This window comes from Urocitellus parryii, chromosome 8 (assembly GCF_045843805.1).
Source record: "Urocitellus parryii isolate mUroPar1 chromosome 8, mUroPar1.hap1, whole genome shotgun sequence".
In the NCBI taxonomy this organism is placed as follows: Eukaryota; Metazoa; Chordata; class Mammalia; order Rodentia; family Sciuridae; genus Urocitellus; species Urocitellus parryii.
In genome coordinates this window covers 106,859,819-106,881,850 of record NC_135538.1, presented here as the reverse complement: position 1 = coordinate 106,881,850, position 22,032 = coordinate 106,859,819, and the positions used below count along the sequence as shown (strand labels likewise).

At 34.5% G+C, this 22,032-nt stretch overlaps 1 protein-coding gene across 1 annotated transcript in view; it reads left to right on the top strand.

Annotated features, from left to right (window-relative positions):
- The window catches only part of Cdc5l (cell division cycle 5 like), a 50,965-nt gene that overhangs the window by 11,935 nt on the left and 16,998 nt on the right, over window positions 1–22,032 (top strand). The window contains exons 7-14 of the mRNA XM_026394454.2: window positions 1,570–1,714; window positions 3,259–3,447; window positions 11,883–12,031; window positions 13,806–13,968; window positions 16,425–16,589; window positions 17,783–17,863; window positions 18,148–18,390; window positions 21,818–22,015. Of these exons, the coding sequence (XP_026250239.2) occupies window positions 1,570–1,714; window positions 3,259–3,447; window positions 11,883–12,031; window positions 13,806–13,968; window positions 16,425–16,589; window positions 17,783–17,863; window positions 18,148–18,390; window positions 21,818–22,015 (1,333 nt within the window). The remainder of the gene's footprint in view (window positions 1–1,569; window positions 1,715–3,258; window positions 3,448–11,882; window positions 12,032–13,805; window positions 13,969–16,424; window positions 16,590–17,782; window positions 17,864–18,147; window positions 18,391–21,817; window positions 22,016–22,032) is intronic.

Below are 22,032 nucleotides of genomic sequence, written 5' to 3'. Positions count from 1 at the left end.
GCATATGCTGTTTTTATGTAATGTGTTCGTTCACCTTTCTGAGAAAACAAATGTGACCCTGTCTCTCGTTTTGTTAGCACAGAATGCTGTGTGGTTGATTTATAGTGGTTGGTTCTTTGTGGATTTGAACCCAGGGGTGAATATCACTGAGCCACACCCCCAGCCTGTTTTTCTTTTTTCTTTTGAGACAGTGTCTCAGTAATTGATGAGGGTCTCACAAATTGCTGAGGCTGGCTTTGAATTTGAGATTCTCCTGCTTCAGCCTCCTGTCTGTGGGATTATAGGTGTGCAGCACCACAACCAGGTCTTAGTTGACTATTTACTCACTAAATCACATCTGAACATTTAGGTACATTTGTGGACAAATCAGATGTTTTACTAATAGCCTGAAAAAAAATCTGTTAATATCTGGACTGGTATTTTTTTGAGTAAAAACTTTACCATGTTTTTATTAAAATGAAATTAAAAGAAAAAACTTACCAATGTTTTCCATTCTTAAGTTTCCCACTTGATGGGGATAAGTATGTATATTTATAAATGTTTATGTCTTAGAGTACAGAGGACTCATCTTTTTTTTTTTTTTTTTTAAACCTCTTTTTTTGGACACAATATCTTAATGTATTTTTATGTGGTGCTGAGGATTGAACCCTGTGCCTCATGCATGTGAGGCAAGCACTCTACCATTGAGCTATAACCCCAGCCCCATTTCACCTACTTTTAAGAGTTTTTTTTTTTACAAAGTTTTCTTAAATCTTAAATCTGCTTATTATAGGGAGAATATTTTATACTTGTCAAAGAAGTTTTTGTTTGCTTCTCTCTGTTTACTTTCCATTTCTGTTTACATGAACGGTTCCTAAGCAGATATCAGCCACTGTAAAATAGGATTTACTTGAATGTACTTGATTGTATATATTTCTCAAAGCAGGACCTTGCTTTATGGGCCCTATGAATAAAGAGATTAAAGAGGAAAACTCATTGTTTGGAAGGAGTAGACTAGCTGGGGGGAAAAGAAAACAGGCAGAAGGAAAGAAGGTATAGGAGCTTTGAAAGACTGCTTTGATCCTGGCTTTAGGCTTCTAACAACTTTAGGGTGTGTTTTTCAGTAATACCCTTTTAAAAAATTGAATACTTTAAAAATCAACAATTTAATAACAATATTAAGGAGAAATTTAAAAATTCATGTTTTTATTTCATCTCCTTTACTGTTCCTTTTTTGTGCATTCATCTTATGTGCACACATATTTTTATATGAATATAATCACAATATAGGAATTGTGTTTTTTTTTGCCATTATATGTGATGTTTTGCATATTTGTTATCACAGGTTATGTTATCTTCAGGTTATGTTTTAATTTTTAGTACTTAATGTATCCCCTTAATAATTTTATTACTATTTGAGTTTTCATTTTTGAATATACTAACAGCTTGTGTATTTTATTTCTGCTTTTTTAAGTTATTTTCTTTAGAAATAAGATTGTTTTTCAAAGGATATGAATAATTAAATGGATTTTGCTGTTATTGCCAAGGTATAACTTAAAATCTCTTCTTCTCTATCTTGATTCATTATAGTGAAAAAGAAGGAAGAGATAGAAAAAAAGACAAACAGCATTTGAAAAGGAAAAAAGAATCTGATTTGCCATCAGCTATTCTTCAAACTAGTGGTGTTTCTGAATTTACTAAAAAGAGAAGTAAACTAGTTCTTCCTGCTCCTCAGGTAATCTGATAAAAATAGTTTCTTTATTTTATGAATTTATAAGCTCATTTCATTTATTCAGCAAATATTTGAACGCCTTTGTTTCAGGCTTGTTATGAGTGCCCTTAAGAAATTAGTGTAATGAGTGAGCCACGTGTGTAACAATAAATTATTGTGGTATAATATGATAAATAAGCAACGGCCTCTCTGTGTAAGTTATTATATGAAGTCTTAAACTGCTCATGATGGTTTAATAAGTAGTTGTTAACACTCAGCAATTTGTCACCAGCTATGGCTCTTGGCCACTTATTTGTAGTTGATCAGGATAGGTATAGTCTGGCTTGGTGAAATTCAAGCTGCTTTCTTTCAGGGAGTGTTTTGTTATATCATGTTTTTCTTTTTGAAAGAAAAGAAATGGGCTGGGGTTCTGGTTCAGTGGTAGAGTGCTTGCCTAGCACTTGTGAGGCACTCAAAACCACATTAAAAAAATAAAGTTTATATTGTATCCATCTATATCTTAGAAACACACACACACTAAAAATATTTTTGTGTATGTGCGTGTGTGTGTGTGTGTGTGTGTGTGTGTATGAGAAACAGCTCTGAAAAGTCAGTGTGGGAATTGTGGAAAAGAGAAATACAAATATTTCCTCATTCAGTTTATTATAGTCCTTTGATTTAGTAATAGTTGGTCAGAAACATGGGAACTTTGAGTAACCTCTTGTTTTGAGTAGTATAGCTCTTCAGAATCAGACAGGTTTAATGGAGTAGAGGTAAGGACTTAGGAGACCAGCAGAGTTTGTTTCCCCAGAAGTCTTTTGGCTGCCTCAACAAAAGACTTGTGGGCATGAACATAATTGAATTTTGTCATATGTTGCTCTTTCTAGTAGTATTTTTAAGTTTAATTTTGTCTGAAATTTTCCCCTTAACACCCCTTAGAATATTTATTTTGGCAAAATTACCTTTAGATTTTCTTAAGGATCTTGTGATTCAGCAGACTCTCTGATATTTTTATATGGTTTTTTTTCCTTCCCATATGGATAGTTTTGTACAAAAACTATTATTTTATGTTCTTGGTACATAAGCATATTAGTTTGAAAGAATTTCAATATGGAAATATAGCTGTTGTAGCTTGATTCTGTATCATAGATGAATTTTATCCCCATGGCGTGTAGGAAAGGCTTTTAAAATTTTTAAAATAGAAATTTTTTTTTGCGGGGGGTACTGGGGATTAAACTCAGGAACACTCAACCACTGAGCCACATCTCCAGCCCTGTTTTGTATTTTATTTAGATACAGGGTCTCTGAGGTGCTTAGTCACTGTTACTGAGGCTGGCTTTGAACCCTCGATCCTCCTATCTCAGCCCCATTGAGCTGCTGGGATTACAAGTGTGCACACCACACCTGGCTTAAAAATAGAAATTTTAAAGTCAAAAAAGTTAGGGGTAGTGCAGTGACTCTGTGTGTTCTATATAGCTTCAGCAATTCATCTTCTAGAATATGGAAATTTTAATCTGTGTTGGTCCTCAGTTAAAATGCTGCTTACTGTGATAATTGTGTCTTTTTAGATTTCAGATGCAGAACTTCAGGAAGTTGTAAAAGTAGGTCAAGCAAGTGAAATTGCACGTCAGACTGCTGAGGAATCTGGCATAACAAACTCTGCTTCCAGTACTCTTTTGTCTGAGTACAATGTCACCAACAACAGCATTGCTCTTAGAACACCCCGAACGCCAGCTTCCCAGGACAGAATTCTGCAGGTATGGTGTCACATAGTAGAGGAGCCTTTTGCGTTCATTATTATATTTAAGGTATCATGAAGGAGAACACTAAGTGGTTTGGTTTTGTTTCTTTCAGGGTCTCAGCAGTTTGAAACTGAGTCCTGAATGAATAGATCCTGAAACATTTGTCTAGTAGAGAAGCTAAATCAGCAGATTCAGTTGTTAGGTGATTTTATTTCTACATTATTATAACAATTTTGAATCAAGTCCTTCTACCTTCACTAGTCTTTTATACCTGTCAGTAAAGCACAGGATTTAAATTTTTCACATTGCCTAGCAATCCTGGCAAGAAATGAGATGTATGTGCAGTGATTTTAGAAACTGCCTTGCATTTTCTCATTGGCTTGACATCATATGTCAGTGGTAATAATTTCATCACTCTCCCTCACACATGGTATATCCACAGCTCTTTGTGTTCCACGGGTGTCTGTATGCCAGAGACAGATTTTTCTCAAACCTGGAAAACACTATTGAGAATTTCGGTATCCTTACATCTCATTTTCTTTTCTCTCATAGTCAGAAACATAATTTCAAGGTCTTGATCCAAGAATCAATGGTTGTGTAAGGCTTAGTAAGTAAAACAATTGTGCCCCTCATTGCTTACTCTGCAGAGGTACCAATTACAATTCTTTGTTTTTATTTTCGTATTGCTAAGATACTTGCGACTTCATTGTTTTAAGAATTATTTGTTGTTTCTCCATATGTCTCAGTCATGCATATAGACTTTTTCAGTTCTCTCATTGTCAATTATAGTACATCGTCCATTACAGTTAAAATATAGTTTTGGTTCATGGTTGGATTTATGACTCTGTAAACCTTGTTTATTCCCGAATCATGAGGTGCCTTATAACATATGTTATGTAAATATATATTTGTATATAATGTATAGCATAATACTATGCTTTGTTGTACAGCATTTTGTATTTTCTTGGAGTTAACATTTGTTTTACTCAGGTAATGAAGTTTTTGAATACTTAGCATTAATTGAATTATAGACTGTATACGCTGTCAGTCTCCTGTGTTCTGGTCAGACTTCATATAATCTCATCTTTCTAAAGGTTACCAGCAGTCAAGCCAGGGTACCTAACAGGATAACTGGCTGGCTACCCATTTGCATAAGAAATAAATGTAAAAGGGAAAAATGAATTTTATGCAATTTTGTCAAACTGGAGAGAAGCAGTTAAGATTGTATCTTCTCTCTCTCTCTCTCTCTCTCTCTCTCTCTTTTTTTTTAAATATTCTTTCAGGTGTAGATGGACACAACACAATGCCTTTATTTTTATGTGGTGCTGAGGATTGAACCCGGGTCCCACCCGTGCTAGGCAAGCGCTCTACCGCTGAGCCACAATCCCAGCCCCTGTTATCTTCTCTTGTTAGTCACATAGAAGCTTACAGAAGCAGTTAAAATTTATAGAAACAAAAGCCAGGAGGTGTAATTTCGCAGATGTAGCCAGGCAGTGTTGGCTAGAAAACACAGGGGCTAGTTTTTTGTTTCCATTCACAGCATGAGGAAGCTCAGGAGCTAAATCTTTTTCAGAGGTTTTAATTTCAAAAGGTCTGTATTTTATAACAAAGTCTTTCCCAGAACTTTGAGATGCTCTAATTAGGACCAATAACTCACTGGATCTTGTTTACAGCATGATTTTTATTGTTATTTTTAATCTTTTTTTCAATTTCCCTTCACTGTCCCTGTAGAAAATCCCTTGGGTTCTCTTTCTTCTGGTTCCCATGACTTTGGCTTTCTTGGTTTATTCTCTTGTTAATGAAGCATAATATCCTTCACTAGCTTTCTGAGAAAGGATTCATGGAAGGTAGATTTTTTTTTAAAATTTAGTTTGTGTATACAAATAAAAATTGTATATATTTTTGGTGCTTAGCATGATGTTTTTGATATGTGTATATATTTTAGAATGGCTAAATTAAGTTATTTAACATTACCTCATGTACTATTTTTTTTTTTTGTGGTGAGAACACTTAAAAATCTATTTTGTTAGCAGTTTTCAAGTTATTCACTAGAGTCATCATGATGTACAGTAGATCAGTATATTTCTTGTGTTTAACAGAAATTTCGTTTCGGGTTCTCCCACCCCTTAGCCTCTGGTAACCATTGTTTTTCTTTCTAAAAGTTTAACCTTTTCAAATAATATCATGGGGTATTTGTCTTTCTATGCCTAGCTCATTTCAATTAACATGATGTTCTCAGTTTCGTCAGTGTTCCAAATGCTAGGATTTCTTTTTTAAGGCTGAATAATATTCTTTGTGTATATGCCACATTTTAAAGATTCCTTCCTCTGTTGATAGATATTAAGATTGATTTCTGTATCTTCTGGCTTCCCCTATGGCTGTGTTATTCAGATTATTTGTAGGAAAGCTAGTTCCTCTTTCTCTGGAAGTGTTTGTGATCTCCTTTTTCACATCCTTAGTTTTTTGTGTGGATCTTTCTCAGTCACTCTGCTAAGTATTTGGTGGATCTTTTAATTCTAGAGACTTGTGTCCTTTAATTCTTTTTTTTTTTTTTTTTTTTTGGTACCAGGGATTGAACTCGAGGGCACCCAACTGCTGAGCCACATCCCCAGCCCTATTTTGTATTTTTCATTTAGACACAGGCTGAGTTGCTAGTGCCTCGCTGTTGCTGATGCTGACTTTGAACTTGTAATCTTCCTGTCTCAGCCTCCTGAGCTGCTGGGATTACAGGTGTGCACCACCGCACCCGGCTTGTGGCCTTTAATTCTTGAAAATTAGTTTGAATTAAAAAAAAAAAATCTTCCTTTTCATCAGTCATTTTATAGACCTCCAACTTTTGTCTTCTTTCCTCTCTAGATGATTTTCTGTGATATCTAGGAGCTTTTTAAAAACATGTTTAGTGTTATTTTAAACATCCATTCTTATTTCATGAACATCTTCTCTTCTCTGGGACTGTTGGTAATCATGATTTTGTTTTAATTTTACAAGGTTTTTCCCTTTTTATAATCTCTTAAGTGTTCATTTAAGTGTTTCGTTTCCTCTACCATTCATAAGCATGTATTCTGAAATGTTTGGTGATCTTTGATTCTTTTCTATTATGTAGAGGTGAGGGGCAATTGTAAGCTGACTATAAACTCTTTGTATGTGGGTGAGGCTCCTTGACTCTCAGCTTCTCTGGAGGCTGATCTGACTCGGATGTTTTGTTGGAATTTCTTGATGTCAATATTGCTTTATCAAAATTTATGAGACTCCTCAGAGAAGCAGCTTTTAATATCCTGCCTAAAGGGTGTACAACTGACTACCCTTTTGGTACACACCTGAGGAAAAAAGGCTGAATGCCTCCAGTTTAAAGTTTAAACTTATATATCCTTTCTTTTTCTTCATAATAATAATTTGCTTTTAACACCTTCTAGGATCCCCTAGTTTAGAAAGCCTTTATTGTTCTCTCTGAAGAGTTTTTCCCTGAAGAGCTTTTATTCTCATTTTGTATTGTTCATGCAAGTTCACAAATTAATGCACATTAGTTATTTTATCATGCAACTCAAGACTTTGAGGAGGCTTGGACATGGGGTTTCATAAGTAAATTATTAAAATATCTAGTATATCAAAGATTTTATAAAGCAATTTTGTGATTCTTTTGGACCCTGAGCATAAATAAAGATATGTTCTGGGGTATTATAACCAGGTAGAATGTCAGGTAAACTTGTTTAGTCAGATTGGGAAAGAGAAAATTCTGCTAACTATTCACAGGAGAAACATGGAGGGCCCTAAATAGTGCAAAATACATACAGGAATCAAATTATTAACGGAATAAGCCTGTTAATAATAGGGGATGATAATGACTGTAGGTGTTGTAAAAATCCTGGTAGCCACCCTCTTCTGGTGGCTTGGAGTGCTGTAGATGCTTCTTATAGATGCTCTGTGTTGATCTGGCTCAGCATTTCTTGCATACTTCTCTAGACTTTTAATTAAAATGCAAAGCCCAGAAGGATATATATTCTTGTTTTGGTTACTTTATTCATACTTCAGCTTTTCCATGCCTTCTCTGACAGAGAGGAATATCATGTCTTCCTTTTTTTAAATAGTGCTTTGAAAAAGTTTGAAAAAGTTTGCACTGTAATTATTTGGCACTGAAAATTTTAAAGAAAAACAGTAAAGCTGTTTTTATTTTTGGAAAAATTGCATTATTAGGTAACATAATGACTATTTAATGGAAGTTATGTTTTAAAACTTTTATTGAGATATAATATAGCATATAATTAATTTGTTATAGTATTTGCAGAGTTGAGCACCCATCATCATAATTATACGATATTTTCATCAATTATAAAGGAACCCCCATCCTATTAACAGTCACTTATTATTCCCCTCAAACCTCCTAGGCCCTGTAGTTGTCTCTCTGGTGTTCTCTGTTCTTCATGTTTCATATGAATGGAATCATAAAATCATTTCTGACTTGCTTCTTTCATTTAATGTACTGTTTTCAAGATTTAACCATACTGTAGGATGTATCAGTATTCCATTCCTTTTTATTGCCAAATAATGTTTCCACTATGTACCACATTTTCTTTATCCTTTAATGAATTGATTTTTACTTGGGTATTGACTACCTTTTTACTATGTGAATAATGGTGCTTTGAATAAGTGTTTGTATGGACATGGTTTTCATTTTCTTGGATGAATACTCAGGAATGGAATTTCTGGGTCTTATGGTAATTCTGCATCTAACTTTTTGGGGAACTGTCAGACCGTTTTCCAGAGCAGCTGTACCCTTTTACCCTTCTATCGAGATATGTGACAGTTGCAGTTTTTTTTTACATTCTCACCAACACTGTTATCCTCTGTCTTTTTGATTATAACCAGCCTGTGGTCATACATCTGGGGGTGGTATCATATTGTGTTTTTGATTTGCATTTCCCTGGTAGCTACAGATATAGAGCATCTTTGCACATGCTTATTTGCTATGTTTCTAAATCGTTTTTGAAGAAATGGTTACTCATATCCCTTGCCCATTTTTCAGTTGGGCTATTTATCTTTTTATTGAATTATAAGGATTCTTTGAATATTCTAGGTATTAGTCCTTAATCTGATATATAATTTGTACATATTTTCTTCCAGTTTTTGGGTTGTCTTTTTACTTTTTTTCATGTTGTCAGTTGCAGCACAGAAGGTTTTAATTTCATGATATGTAGTTCATTTTTTTTTTTTTTTGCATTTGCATTTAGCCTTATGCAGCACTGTCCAAAGTCAGGGAGATTTACTCTTCTTTCTCAAAAAGTTTTATAGTTTTAACTTTTACATTTAAGTCTGTGACTCATTTTGAGTTCATTTTACTGGGTGATGTGAGATAAGGGTCCGACTTGATTCTTTTGCATGCAGATATCCAGTTTTTCCAGCACCATGTTTGAATACTCTTTCCCCCATTGTATGATTTTGGCACCCTTGAAAAAAATCCAGTTAACCATGAATATTTCTGGGTTCTGAATTTTGTTCCATTGGTCCTATACCAGGACCACACTGTCTTGATTCCTATAGCTTTATGTTATCCTTTTGTGTGTTCAGTATAGGCTTTGAAGACTGATTGAAAGAGTATTGAGGTAATAACGAGAAAATATTTAATATAGAGAGTAGTTATTTTGAAAAAATATCAAGAGGCTAGGACATATGCAGTGTTTAGGGCTTGTAGTTTTGGATTTATCTTCTAAAAGATTTTGGGTAGTTATCTGAAAAGTGTTTTTGTTGGAATTAAGTTTGGTTCTAATGGGAAACCATAACAGTGGTATACATAGAATAGAGGTTTATTTTATGTTTTATATGTTGAGAGATAAACAGAGGGGGGCTTGTATGGTACTTTCTGGTGTCAGGGGTGGTCTGTTTTGTTCTGTCCCATGCCTGGCTTTCCTTCACAGTATCTCTCCCTTTGGTAAGTACAGTGGCTACAGTGCCAGCCATCTTTTCTGCCTCTAGCTGGCAGGAAGGAGGAAGGGAGAACAAGGACTACTGTCTCGCTTTTTAAGAACCCGTCTATTGCATTCGTCGTTTCTCCTTCTGTCACACTGATCAGAACTTAGATATATAACCATACTGAGCTACTGGGTTATGTAGTTTTGTTTTGGGAAACCTGGTTAAAATGGAGGCTTTTGATAATGGAAGGAGAGAATACTTTTGGTGACAGGTAGCAGTCTCTGCCACAATAAGGTATTCAGTGATCCCAGCTGGTTGAAGCTCTTTGGAACCTCTAAGACAAACTGACAGAAGTTGAGAATTTAGTCTGGTTAGCTGTGATAAAATATCCGTTATTTTAATGAAAAATGTGGTAAATTGATCTTTACTTTGTAAGCTTTTATTTGTTAGATGCCTCTGTTCTATGCATGATATAGGTGCCAAGGTTGCCAAGGTGGGTAGCCAGGGATAAGAGGAATTTTGTCTCATGGCTTCCTTCCTTTAATCTAGTCCTAGGGTGCATTGGTTAGAGTTCATTAAGGGGAACAGAACCAGCATGAATATCATAGAATTAGGAATTTGTTAAAAGAATTGGATTTATGCACAAAAAGGAAAAGCTAGGGAAGTAAAGATTTGAAAAGGAGAGTTTGTAGGGAAATTGGAAGCTAGGCATGAAGCGGGCTGTGGAGGGTGTTGGTTCTTTGTGGCTATTATTTTCTGTGAGTTTGCAGCTAGAAGTCGAGAGATGGGTGCAGGATTGCTGTTGGGCAGAGAAGTGCAAGGGCATGCTGAACCTTGCCAGCTCTTCTGCATGTGTCTCACCAACTCCAACAAACAACCTTCAGAGTGTAGTGGTTGCTGCCTCATCTTTGCCACCTCTACTTCTATTTCTTCCTTTACCTTTATTTTACTTTTGAACCATATGGATGGGAAAGGGTATTCTGGAAAACATTCCTGTGTAACACAATTGATAAGAGAATGATCCTCAATGTAGAGATAGCTTTCTGATGCACTAGAATTCTACTGGAATTTCATATTGTGTCAGACTTTCTACTTCTCAGCGTGTCCATTTTGGGGGATCTTTAAATATAATGTATTTTATGCCTTTGCCTGCCTGAAATATTGGCATATATGATTGGTCATATTCTATTCTTCTGGGAGGATAGGTTTTGCTACTTGATCCTTATTTCTCCTAGTTCTTATGCAGAAGTTTTAAACCCACATGAATTTCTTTCCAGGAAATGACTTGTATTTAGAATAGCAAAAAACACAAATAGAACTTTGATAATCTGAAATTCAAGACTCTTTCTCATTAATAGAGATATTCAGAATTATGGAATAAATCTTGCTCTGGTTAGATTTGTTTTACCTCAAAACTTAGTGTCCTAATACATTTTACTGTGCTGATGATTTCTGTGGGCCATAAATTTGCCCAGAGCATGAAAAAAAAAAGTGCCTTGTCTCTGCTCTATAATATTTAGGGCTTCAGGTAGGAAGGCTCAGAACTTGAGGGTGGCTTGATAGATCTTTCCATATGTGGTAGTTGATGCTGATTGTTGGTTGGCTTCTTTCCTGGGAATATGTAGTGAATCTGGCTTGGGTTTTCTCCAAGCATGGTGGACTCGGAACAGTTTAAATTCTCATGTGATATCTCAGCACTCCCATGTGAGTGTTGCAGTGAACATGGTGGAAAAAGGCATTATTTTTTCTAAACTAGCCTTTGAAGTCAAGCAGTGTCACTTGTGATATATTCTGTTGGTTTCAGGTGAATGACAAGGCTACCTACATTCAAGGGCAGGGGATCTAGAACCCTACTTTTTCGTAATTGATGCTGAATCAAACATGCAGTGTGAGAGATTTGGTTGTGACCATCATTGGAAAATAAAGGCTCTGAATTGAGGATTAAGAGATTTGTAGGTGCAAAGGAAGTATGGAAGAAAGGGTTATGGTGGAGGGATGAAAGGAAAGGTAGTCATTTCTGCCTAGATATCAGGCATGACCTCTGAAAGGAACCCGATTGTTGGAGTCTTGTGAAGTGTATTGGTCACTTGGAATTATCTTAATTTCCCAGTAGAAGACACTGAGACTCAGAGATGCTAATGAAGACTGGATAAAGGATTAGTAATGAAACCAGACTTAAACCTAGTTGTTCTGACATTTGGCCTTAGCTCACATTGGGAAATTTGAATTTTTAGTATGTTATGATTAAAAAGAGGTATGGCACAGGTAATAGGAGAAGCTTTTGGACAATGGCAATTTCATATGTGAGACTGTAACATACCTTGACATATAAAACTTTATTCCAGAAATTGTGACTTGTGATGTCTTAGATTGACAGAGGGATGGAAGTATTGAAATCTGTCATGGCATAATATTTGTTTTCTCTCTTGGTTTTCACTAAGAAACTAAGAATTGTGGCTGCTTAAAGATTTTTATAATAGGATCAAAAGAGAGAATTCTGCTAGCTTATCTAGACCATTAACATGCTTCCTTGTTTCTTTTAATAGGAAGCCCAGAACCTCATGGCCTTGACCAATGTGGACACCCCATTAAAAGGTGGACTTAATACCCCATTGCATGAGAGTGACTTCTCAGGCGTGACTCCACAGCGGCAAGTTGTACAGACTCCAAACACAGTTCTTTCTACCCCATTCAGGTATTATAAAAATAAACATATTTTATGTTTTAGGAAAACTTGAATCCAAGAATTTGGACAGCATGTTTATTTTAGTATGTTGACAAAGAATATAAATAAGTATTCAACTTGCTTTTTTTTTTTTCTTTCTCCTTACTCATGGTAATAAATAACATTTATAGTGTCAAAGAAATGGTTACATATGGTAGCATTTTTATTTTCAAAGTTTCAGATGCTAGCATCTTGTTTCTGAACACTTTATTTGATTTTAAAGATTAGATGAATCCATTGTTAGTGATCATTTGGTGAATTTTATAAAAATTGTATATAATTTTTAAAAATTTATAAAAAAGTATAAAAATTAATATATGTCTTATTGCTTTTTCTTAGCATTTTCTGTGAAAAATTAAAACGTTCAGAAAATATGCAAGAATGGCAAAGCAAATATTCATATATCCAATCACTTAGTTTCTGTGATTATTAACATTTTACTTTATATGATATGTGATATTTGCTTTATCACGTATCTATCCAATTATCAATCCACTTTATTTTTTAAGGCATTTCAAAGTAGGTTGCAAATAATCAGTCCATATTCACACCTAAACATACATGCATGTTATTAACTAGTGGTCAGTATTTCTTTGCACTTCTTTTATTTTAATCTACTCTTTTGAAAAGGAGTATCTTTAAGATATAAATGTTATGGAAACTAGTCATATTAAAATGGAATTTGAGTTTTTAAGGGATGATTATTTCAAGTTTAATTTTAAGTGTTAGAATATGTCCTTCTATGGGTTTAGTTTTCCTTAAATTGTTAAGATTTATATATGAAAGCAGAATAGAGACACACTGGCAGCCAATCCCAGTATGATATTTAACACTTCTTGTGAGGCTAAAGAGAGCCTAATCCTTTTTCTCCTGTGTATGTCTTGTCTTTCAACTAGATTGTAAGCTCCTTGGGGGCAGGGACCATGTCTTATATGGTAACACCTCAACTATTGGGAACAGCTGTATGGCAGCACCACCAGTCTGGAACACAGCCAAGATACAGGAAGTAAGCACCCTTGTCTCCCCCAAAAGGCTTTGAACAATTAAAACATAAGTTACTGCAAAGTCTGTGTACTTTTTTCTTTATTTTTTGAGATGGGGTTTTGCTGTGTTGCCCAGGCTGGCTGCAAACTTATGATCCTCACACTGCAACCTCTTGAGTACCTGAGATGACAGGCCTGTGCCACCACGATGGCTTTGTCTATGTACTTTATTGCTAGAAGAGGTTCTTAATCTTCACCCAGAGCCTGTTCATACCTAGATGTGTTTTTAAAAGTGTGGTGTGTGGTTTCCAAACAATGAATTACTTAAAATATGTAGTTGATGATGACAATAATGACTGATAGTGTAATAGCCAACAACTTGATAGGGAGGAGAAGATGATTAGACAAAAACACTGAACTCAAGTCATATGGTGTTGGCTAGCCTCCCTGCCCACTGCCTATTCTTAGCCACCCTAATGCATGAAGAAAAAATTGAAATAATGTTTACTTTTTAAGGAAGATTCTGTCAAGCATAACGACTATTAGAAGTCAATAAAGTAAAACTACAGCATTCTGTGCTAACTAAACCAAACCTTTATTTTAACCTAGAGAACGAACTTAAAACCACCAGGCATAATTTTTGGAATCTTTGTTTTTTCCATATTTTTTATATTCCCTGTAGAATAATATATGTGAAAAACATTTGAAAGCACAATCCAAATATAAGTGGCACTTTTATTAATTGATTTCTCTTTTTCTAGGACTCCTTCTAATGGAGCTGAAGGGCTGACTCCTCGGAGTGGAACAACCCCAAAACCAGTTACTAATTCTACCCCAGGTAGAACTCCTCTTAGAGACAAATTAAACATTAATCCAGAAGATGGAATGGCAGACTATAGTGATCCCTCTTATGTGAAACAGATGGTAAATGTCAATTCCCTTTTAATATTCTTTAAAAGAATTTTTTTTTCCGGGGGTTAATGTTGGGGATTGAACCTAGAGCTTTGCACATGCTAATAAGTATGTGCTCTACCATTGAGGTTGCTATATCCCCAGCTCTAAAAATTGGAAAAAAAAAAAAATCTTATGGGTATCTAAGTAAAAATTCCAGCCAGTGTAGGTTTCATTTACCTTAGGAATCTATACATCTGTTAATGCCAGAAAACAAGAATGATTTGTAAGAGTTGATGAAAGTGTGGGGGGGAATCTTTTGTGCTTATAAATCTACTTTGTTACGGTTAATATGCTTGTAAATATTGAAAATGTTGTATCTTTTATCATTTTAATTTTTATCGTTTACTAATGAATACTTTTCTTTCTTGAGGGGTACATGTATTTTAATAATAATTGTTTCTATAAAAGAAATTTTAAGTTTTAAAGCCTCATCAATTAGATTTTGAGCCTGAATCCTTCTACTTGCTCCATATATTTAGGACAGCCTAGATCTCAAAGCCAAGTTAATTTTTTTTGTTGTTGATTTCAGTGAAATTTTCTTCTGTATATATTGCATGGTGATGTAGAAAGCTAACTATAAATAGTTAACAGTTTTTGCTTCTGCCCATTTTATTGCTTTTATTATATAAGTCAGTGTAAACTAATAAAAAATGGATTTGGAAATTGGGAAGAGTATATCAGGAAATACAGTAAATACATTATTGGACCTTATTTGATTCCAAAGAAAATCACTGTGAAGTTTTAAAAAAATGAGTTCCAGTGATACTGATCTATCTTCAGTTTAGAAATTAATTCTAACTTCATATACAGATTTAGTTAATTTATGATTTAGCACCTAAATTGATATCCACTAAAGCCAACTCTTTAAAAAAAAAAGCTATATATGAATTAAACACTTGAGAACCTATGTGTGGAAAACATAAATCAGAAATTTGAGGGGCTAGCCTTTGTTTTAACAGTGTTTATATTCTAGGGGGACTGGGAAATAAGACTGGAAAGGTGAGCCAAGGATGCACTGAGAAAAGCTTTGGCTACCAGCTGGTTTCTTTGGGAATTTTTTTTTTTTTTTTAATATTTATTTTTTAGTTATTGGCGGACACAACATCGTTGTTTGTATGTGGTGCTGAGGATTGAACCCGGGCCGCACGCACGCCAGATGAGCGCGCTACCGCTTGAGCCACATCCCCAGCCCCGGGGAATTTTTTTTTTATTAGTCTAAGGACAAGTTAACTTTTCTGTTTGTTCTTTTCATTTGCTATTAAATTTCTTTGTCAGAAATATATTCTTCCAACAGATCTTCTACACCTCTTATCAGTATTATTAATACTGATTTTTGGCATGAAATTTACCTGGGCATTTCAACAGTACACTTAGAAACATGAATATGTTTCATTATGATTGGCATTTTTATAAAAAATAAATGTTGTCTTGTGCTTAAAACAGTGAGTCACAGGGTGGGGAAGTGGGGTGAGTGCAGTGCTACATAAATAATTTTGTATATGTGAAAGTAAATATCTCATTAGAAATAAAATGTATATGCCAATTACATGGCCTTTGATTTCCTGGAATTAAAACTTTTCACATCTTCTGGACTGAAGAGAACATGAAGTGTACACACAAAGGACCCACTAAGAGTCAAACATAGAAGTCTAAATTGATGTTCAGCAGAAGATACTGATTAATTCATTCACTGGTTTAACAAAATACTGAGACTCAGTATTTAGGTGCCTGATGAAATGCTTGTACATTGGTGGAAAAGTATGAATAAAAATGAAGATGAAAATGACAGTACTGGTTGTTTTTATAGACTATAATGCCTTTTAGCTAATATAGTATAATTTACATTATGAATGATAAAATAGATTATCTTTAAGAGCATTTTAATTCTTATTGTATATAAGTTTTTTTGCTTTGTTGGGGGCATGATGTGCTCTATTAGTATCAACAAAACTCTCTTTAGGGGCTGGGTTTTGGCTCAGCAGTAGAGCACTTGCCTAGCATGTGTGGGGCCCTGGTTTCAATCCTCAGCACCACATAAAAATAAAAAAAATAAAATAAATGTATTGTGTCCAACTAAAACTAAAAAATAAATATTGAAAAAAACTCTTTAAATGGGAGAGAAAGTACAAAAAACATATATATTCTTTCAAATGAAAATCCAGTTGGTCTTTTTTTTTTCTGTTCTAGTTGAGGTGATTTTCAAATATCCTATTGGAATATCCCAGAGTATCTTCATTGATCACAAGTCAAAGCTTTTGATTGGTCTTAATATGGAACAGATAGAAAATAAACAAAAATCTTAGCTCTGAAGCCAGGAATAATTTTTCTAGAATTAATTTTAGGCTAATTTTTTTTTGGAAATTTTTATAGAATACTGATTGGATACTTAATGTGTATGAGTGAGAAGGACCATTTCTTTTCTACAGGAAAGAGAATCTCGTGAACATCTCCGATTAGGGTTGTTGGGACTTCCTGCCCCTAAGAATGATTTTGAAATTGTTTTACCTGAAAATGCTGAGAAGGAGCTCGAAGATCGGGAAGTGGATGATACTTACATTGAAGATGCTGCTGACGTGGATGCTCGAAAGCAGGTGGGTAATAGTGCTGTGAAGAAGAGTGAGTGTGACTACGTATGTCAGGAGGCTTAAAGAATGATGAGTATTGTTAAATGTCTCAAGAACTTGGAAGGTTTTTTTGATATTTAAAAAAATATCTTAAATTAAATTACATTATTAATGTTGTTTACTGATATAAATCATGGTATACTCACAGTCTCTTGGTGGGTATTTTTGAAGTGTATATATATGTAGAGTAATTTAAGTACTCTGTCAAATTCATTATGCTTCTCTAAAATGCAAATAATTTTTTAGCCATTGCTTCAATCTAGTGAAGAAAAGATGTTAAAAGTAAGTAGATCTTAGATTAGTTGGGTAAATAGATTTAAGTCAGTGTAAACTAATAAAAAATGGATTTGGAAATTGGGAAGAGTATATCAGGAAATACAGTAAATACATTGTACTAATATATCTTTTAGTTAATTATTTTCTCATTTGCACATAACAGTCCAGTAATGTATTAGCTCTATTTTTGAAATGAGGTAACAGGCTTAAATGAATTGTTAACTTTTCCCAAGTCTTATGGCTGGTAAGTGGTAGTAAATCCCAAAGTAAAACTGAGTTTATGTGATCCCTTTCAGTTAATCCCATGGTCGTCCATTTTAGGATGATTTTATGTAGCTTTAATCTCAGGGTTGATGTGAGAATGATATCAATATAAATCATATTTTAGAGGAGAACCATGTGAATGTACTTTTAGTGGGTGGTACTTTTCATATTTTGCCTTCTTAGCTACTTTGAATTACATTTACTTTCTCAGAAATGCCATGAAATTTTAATGCGTTACCATATAACTTGAGAATCAGGAAACGTTGACTAGCTTTTTAAATTACAAGTCAGTAGCTTTGGGGTTAAAAGAAAGGGTTGTTGGGAAATCTCCTTTGTGTTTAGGATTCTCATTTAGACAAGAAAAGTGGTTGTCTGATACATAGAGCCAGATAAATTTGGAGACTGCTGTAGCAGACATTGAAATTTCTTAGTTTCTATTGTATTGAGAATGAACGGATAGATTTTCATGGTCTTATTATTACCTTTCTACAAACTTACACAAATTTCTACAGATTTAGCTTTTGAACATTATTGATCTTACAGACTAAAATGTTTTCAGCTTTATTGAGAAGTGTCAAATACTGTATAGCTGCAATAATGGATATAAAATTATTGTTTAGGCCATACGAGAGGCAGAGCGGGTAAAGGAAATGAAACGAATGCACAAAGCTGTCCAGAAAGATTTGCCAAGACCATCTGAAGTAAGTATTAAAATTTCTGACTGAGGAAGTTTTAAGTTTTATATGATTGATGCTTTTTATATCATTCATAAAGACTGTAAAACAATATTTCATCTACTTCCTGGAATATAATAAAGCAAGTCCCAGTAGTCTTTAAAATGATGTACTGATACCAGTAAGAATTTAGAAGGGGAAAAAATGCTTTTGAAAATGTAAAACTGCTATTTAATTCATGCTGTAAAAGGAATAACATTAGTATGTTGCAGTGATATGTTTGGTAATTGTACTTGTTTTACAATTTTTAGGTAAATGAAACTATTCTAAGACCCTTAAATGTAGAACCACCTCTAACAGATTTACAGAAAAGTGAAGAACTAATCAAAAAAGAAATGATTACAATGCTTCATTATGACCTTCTACATCACCCCTATGAGCCATCTGGAAATAAAAAAGGAAAAACTGTTGTATTTGGTACTAACAGTTCTGAGCACATTGCTTATCTGGAACATAACCCTTATGAAAAGTTCTCCAAAGAAGAGCTGAAAAAGGTATGATTGAGCAGGAATATTTCTGCCATGAGATTTAAGCATTTGTTAGATGCTGTGTGTCATGGACAAATGTGAACTTATTTTGCCACATTAATATTCATGAACAACTGAAGCATTTGATTAGGAGATAAGTGTTTATGAAGTGTTAGGAAAAGGACATACTTTATTCTCACCCCACATGTGTATCAGCTAAACACTGGTTCTGGTGGCAAGGTGTTTTGATTCATGGGTGTATTGGCTTGTTCAGTAATTGCTGCCGTTGCCACTTCCTGTGTTCAATTCTGCTGTCTCTGAAAAGAATTAGATGCCTTTAAAGCTCACTTATATACAGATCCTCATTGACTTTTGTTGTTGTTAAATATTTATTTTTTAGTTTTAGGTGGACACAATATCTTTATTTTACATTTATGTGGTGCTGAGGATCAAACTCAGTGTTTCATGCATGCTAGGGAGCGATCTATCACTGAGCCACAACCCCAGCCCCCACTCATTGACTTTTCATGGGGTTATGTACTGATAAACCCATTACAAGATGAAAATACCATTAAGTTGAAAATGCACTTAGTACACCTAACCCACCAGACATGATAGTTTTATCAACACAGTACACTGTAGAATGAACTCGTGGCTGACGGGGAGCTAAGGGAGGAGCAGCTTATCAGCCTTTCAAGAAAGTATTATCCTGCCTGTTGCTAGCCTAGAAACAGATAAAAATTCAAGATTTAAAGTACAGATTGAATTGGATGTATATTGCTTTCACACCATTGTAATAACATAAAAAGTCTAACCATTGTTAGTTGGGGACCGTCTACTTTAAAAATATTTTTAGATGGGCTGGGTTTGTAGCTTAGTTATAGAGTGCCTGCCTAGCACAGGCGAGGCACTGGATTTGAGCCTCAGTGTCACATAAAAAAACAAAACAAAAAAACCAAATAAATAAAATAAAGATTAAATTCTTTAAAAAAATTATAGATTAAGCAGTTTTTCTGTTCAAAGAAAGGAAATACTTTTTATGAAATTTATTCCCTTCATATGATTTCCCTCTACCCTTTTATATAAGGAAACAATTTCTTGTATAAAGTCTGTGTCCTATCTCTTCCACGATATGCATTTTATTCTTTCTGCTTTGATCAACAGATCTGTACAATAGCATAAGAAAATAGTTTATTTCCTAGCTGGAAGCTGCTGTGATTTGAAACTCCCTTCTAAAATTCATGTTGAATTTAATTGCCATTGTAATAGTATTAGGAAGTAGGGCCTCTGAGAAGTTAGGTCTGAAGGCTATACCTTCATGAGCAGATGGGTTATATCTGAAGTGAGTGAGTTATCTTGGGAATGATACTGTCTGCTGTGGTACAGTGTAGCAAGAAAGCCTATCTTCTATTCTGCATTATTCCTCTTTATATCTTTCTTGTTTCTTACTATTTTCCTTGCTATAAACTAATACATATTTTTATAGGAGTTTTAGACAGTAGAGAAAGGGGGGAGGGTTTATTAATAACTTGCCCCTGGTTTCTGAATAACTTTGAATGACATTATTTATTTTTGGTAAATGGGATAGTGAAACTGACATCTATTGACATCTATGCCTCCTTTCTGTCAAGCTCATTTAATCATTGAATTAGAGTTGAGACTCAGGTTTTGAAATCAATACTTGAATAGTTTCCTCTTTAGAGTGAAAATATGAGGAAAAGGAATTTAGAAAATAAATATTCCTAAATTTATTTTATGTATGCAAATCTGAAACAAGGATCACATTGTTGCTTTTAGAGGTTCTGTAGGGGATACATTTTTCTATTACAACCTTTAAAAATAATAATTCTAAGTATTACTTTGGGATTATTTGAAACAATATTAAGTATTCTCCCATTTTTTTATCTGTGAATTTCTCTTTGTTCTAAAAAGAATTTGAAACAGCTATTTCAAAGCAGATTCTTCATTCTTACTCTTTAAAGATGACTTACTACATTCTTTCCTAATGACAAGAGCCAAAACTTGTAAATTTTTACTGTGTACAGTGTACCATTCCTTTTTGAATGAGGTTTCAGATTTTCATTTATTGTTTGTTTTCATTGTTTCCCTTGAGAAGTATCAATTAATAGTATCAGTTCTTTATTTTCTATAGACATAATTTTCTCATTTTTGTTAAAATTTTGCTTTTTTGGGTATTTCTTTTGATTTTTTAAAAACATTTTGATATATATTTATTTTCCAATATTACCAGAAAGATTGTAAACCTTCTATAAGGCATAGAAGACGGTTGTCAGTTTTTCATTAGCCATGAAACAAGGGTTTATGATATGTTCATGGAATTCTGTGTGTCTGGTGTTGGACTGAGCTCTTTGCATATATATTCTTCATTTAATCCTAATGACAAACATATCAGATAGGTGCTATCCCCATTTTATGGATGAGAAATGGGCTCAGAGAAATTAAGCAATTCAGACAGCTACTCAAATGTTAAAGCTATGATAACCCAGGCCTGTCTTGCTCCTTTCCCTGTCATCCTGTCATTTTAAACTGTTCCTTTTGTAGCAAACCAAAGCTGCTGTATGAACTTTATTTTTGACTCCAGTCTCATTATCTGGCAATGTTAGAGGTATTCTTTCAGGAAGAGAAAAAAAGCCTTTCGTCAAAAAGAGGCCTGATTCCCCTTCACCATTCTGTGAGGTGATGAGTTTGAGGTGGAATGGGAAAGTGGATGGAGCATACCCAAGCATTGTGCCATTTTGTCTTAGATCCTTCTTTATCTGCTTACTAGCAATGTGGTCTTGAACAAGTTTACAATCTGTGAGTCTCAGTTTACAGCTTTGAAACAAGGTTAAGCCCAGCATGATGGCACATGCCTATAATCCCAGAGCTTGGGAAGTTGAGGCAGGAGAATTCAAAGTTCAAAGCCAGCCTCCGCAACTTAATGAGGCCTGTCTCAAAAATAAAAAGGGCTGGGTTTGTGACTCTGTAGTAAAGTGCCCCTGGGTTCAGTCCCTGGTACCAAAAATCAAAAACAACAAAACAGCAACAACAATGGAAAACTGAGGTGATTGAATATTCGCTCTTTTGTAAGGTAGTTGTGATCTTTGGAGATAATGTATGTAAAACTTTTAAACCCAGTTTCTGACACATTATAGATGATTGATTTAAGAAATGGTAGCTGCTATTATAATGAGTGAAAACAAAAGATGTTTGTACTATTGGGGAAACACAGATGCTTGACGTTTTAAAATCAGTCTATATTGACTTATAGGTATAATAACTCAATTGGCTTAGGTATTGCCTTCCACCTCCTCCAAAAAATGATCAGCCAACCAAAACTCCTTGCCTTTAGCCTAAGGAAGGAGGGGAAAAAACCTAGTCTTTTTAAAATTCTCTTCTGGTGATGACAAGTATTTGTAGTACTTAAACTCACTGAAATTATTATTCTCAACAGGCCCAAGATGTTCTGGTGCAGGAGATGGAAGTGGTAAAACAAGGAATGAGTCATGGAGAACTCTCCAGTGAAGCTTATAACCAGGTGTGGGAAGAATGCTACAGTCAAGTTTTATATCTTCCTGGGCAGAGCCGCTATACACGGGCTAATCTAGCTAGCAAAAAGGACAGAATTGAATCACTTGAAAAGAGGCTTGAGGTTGGTATCCTTTTAAA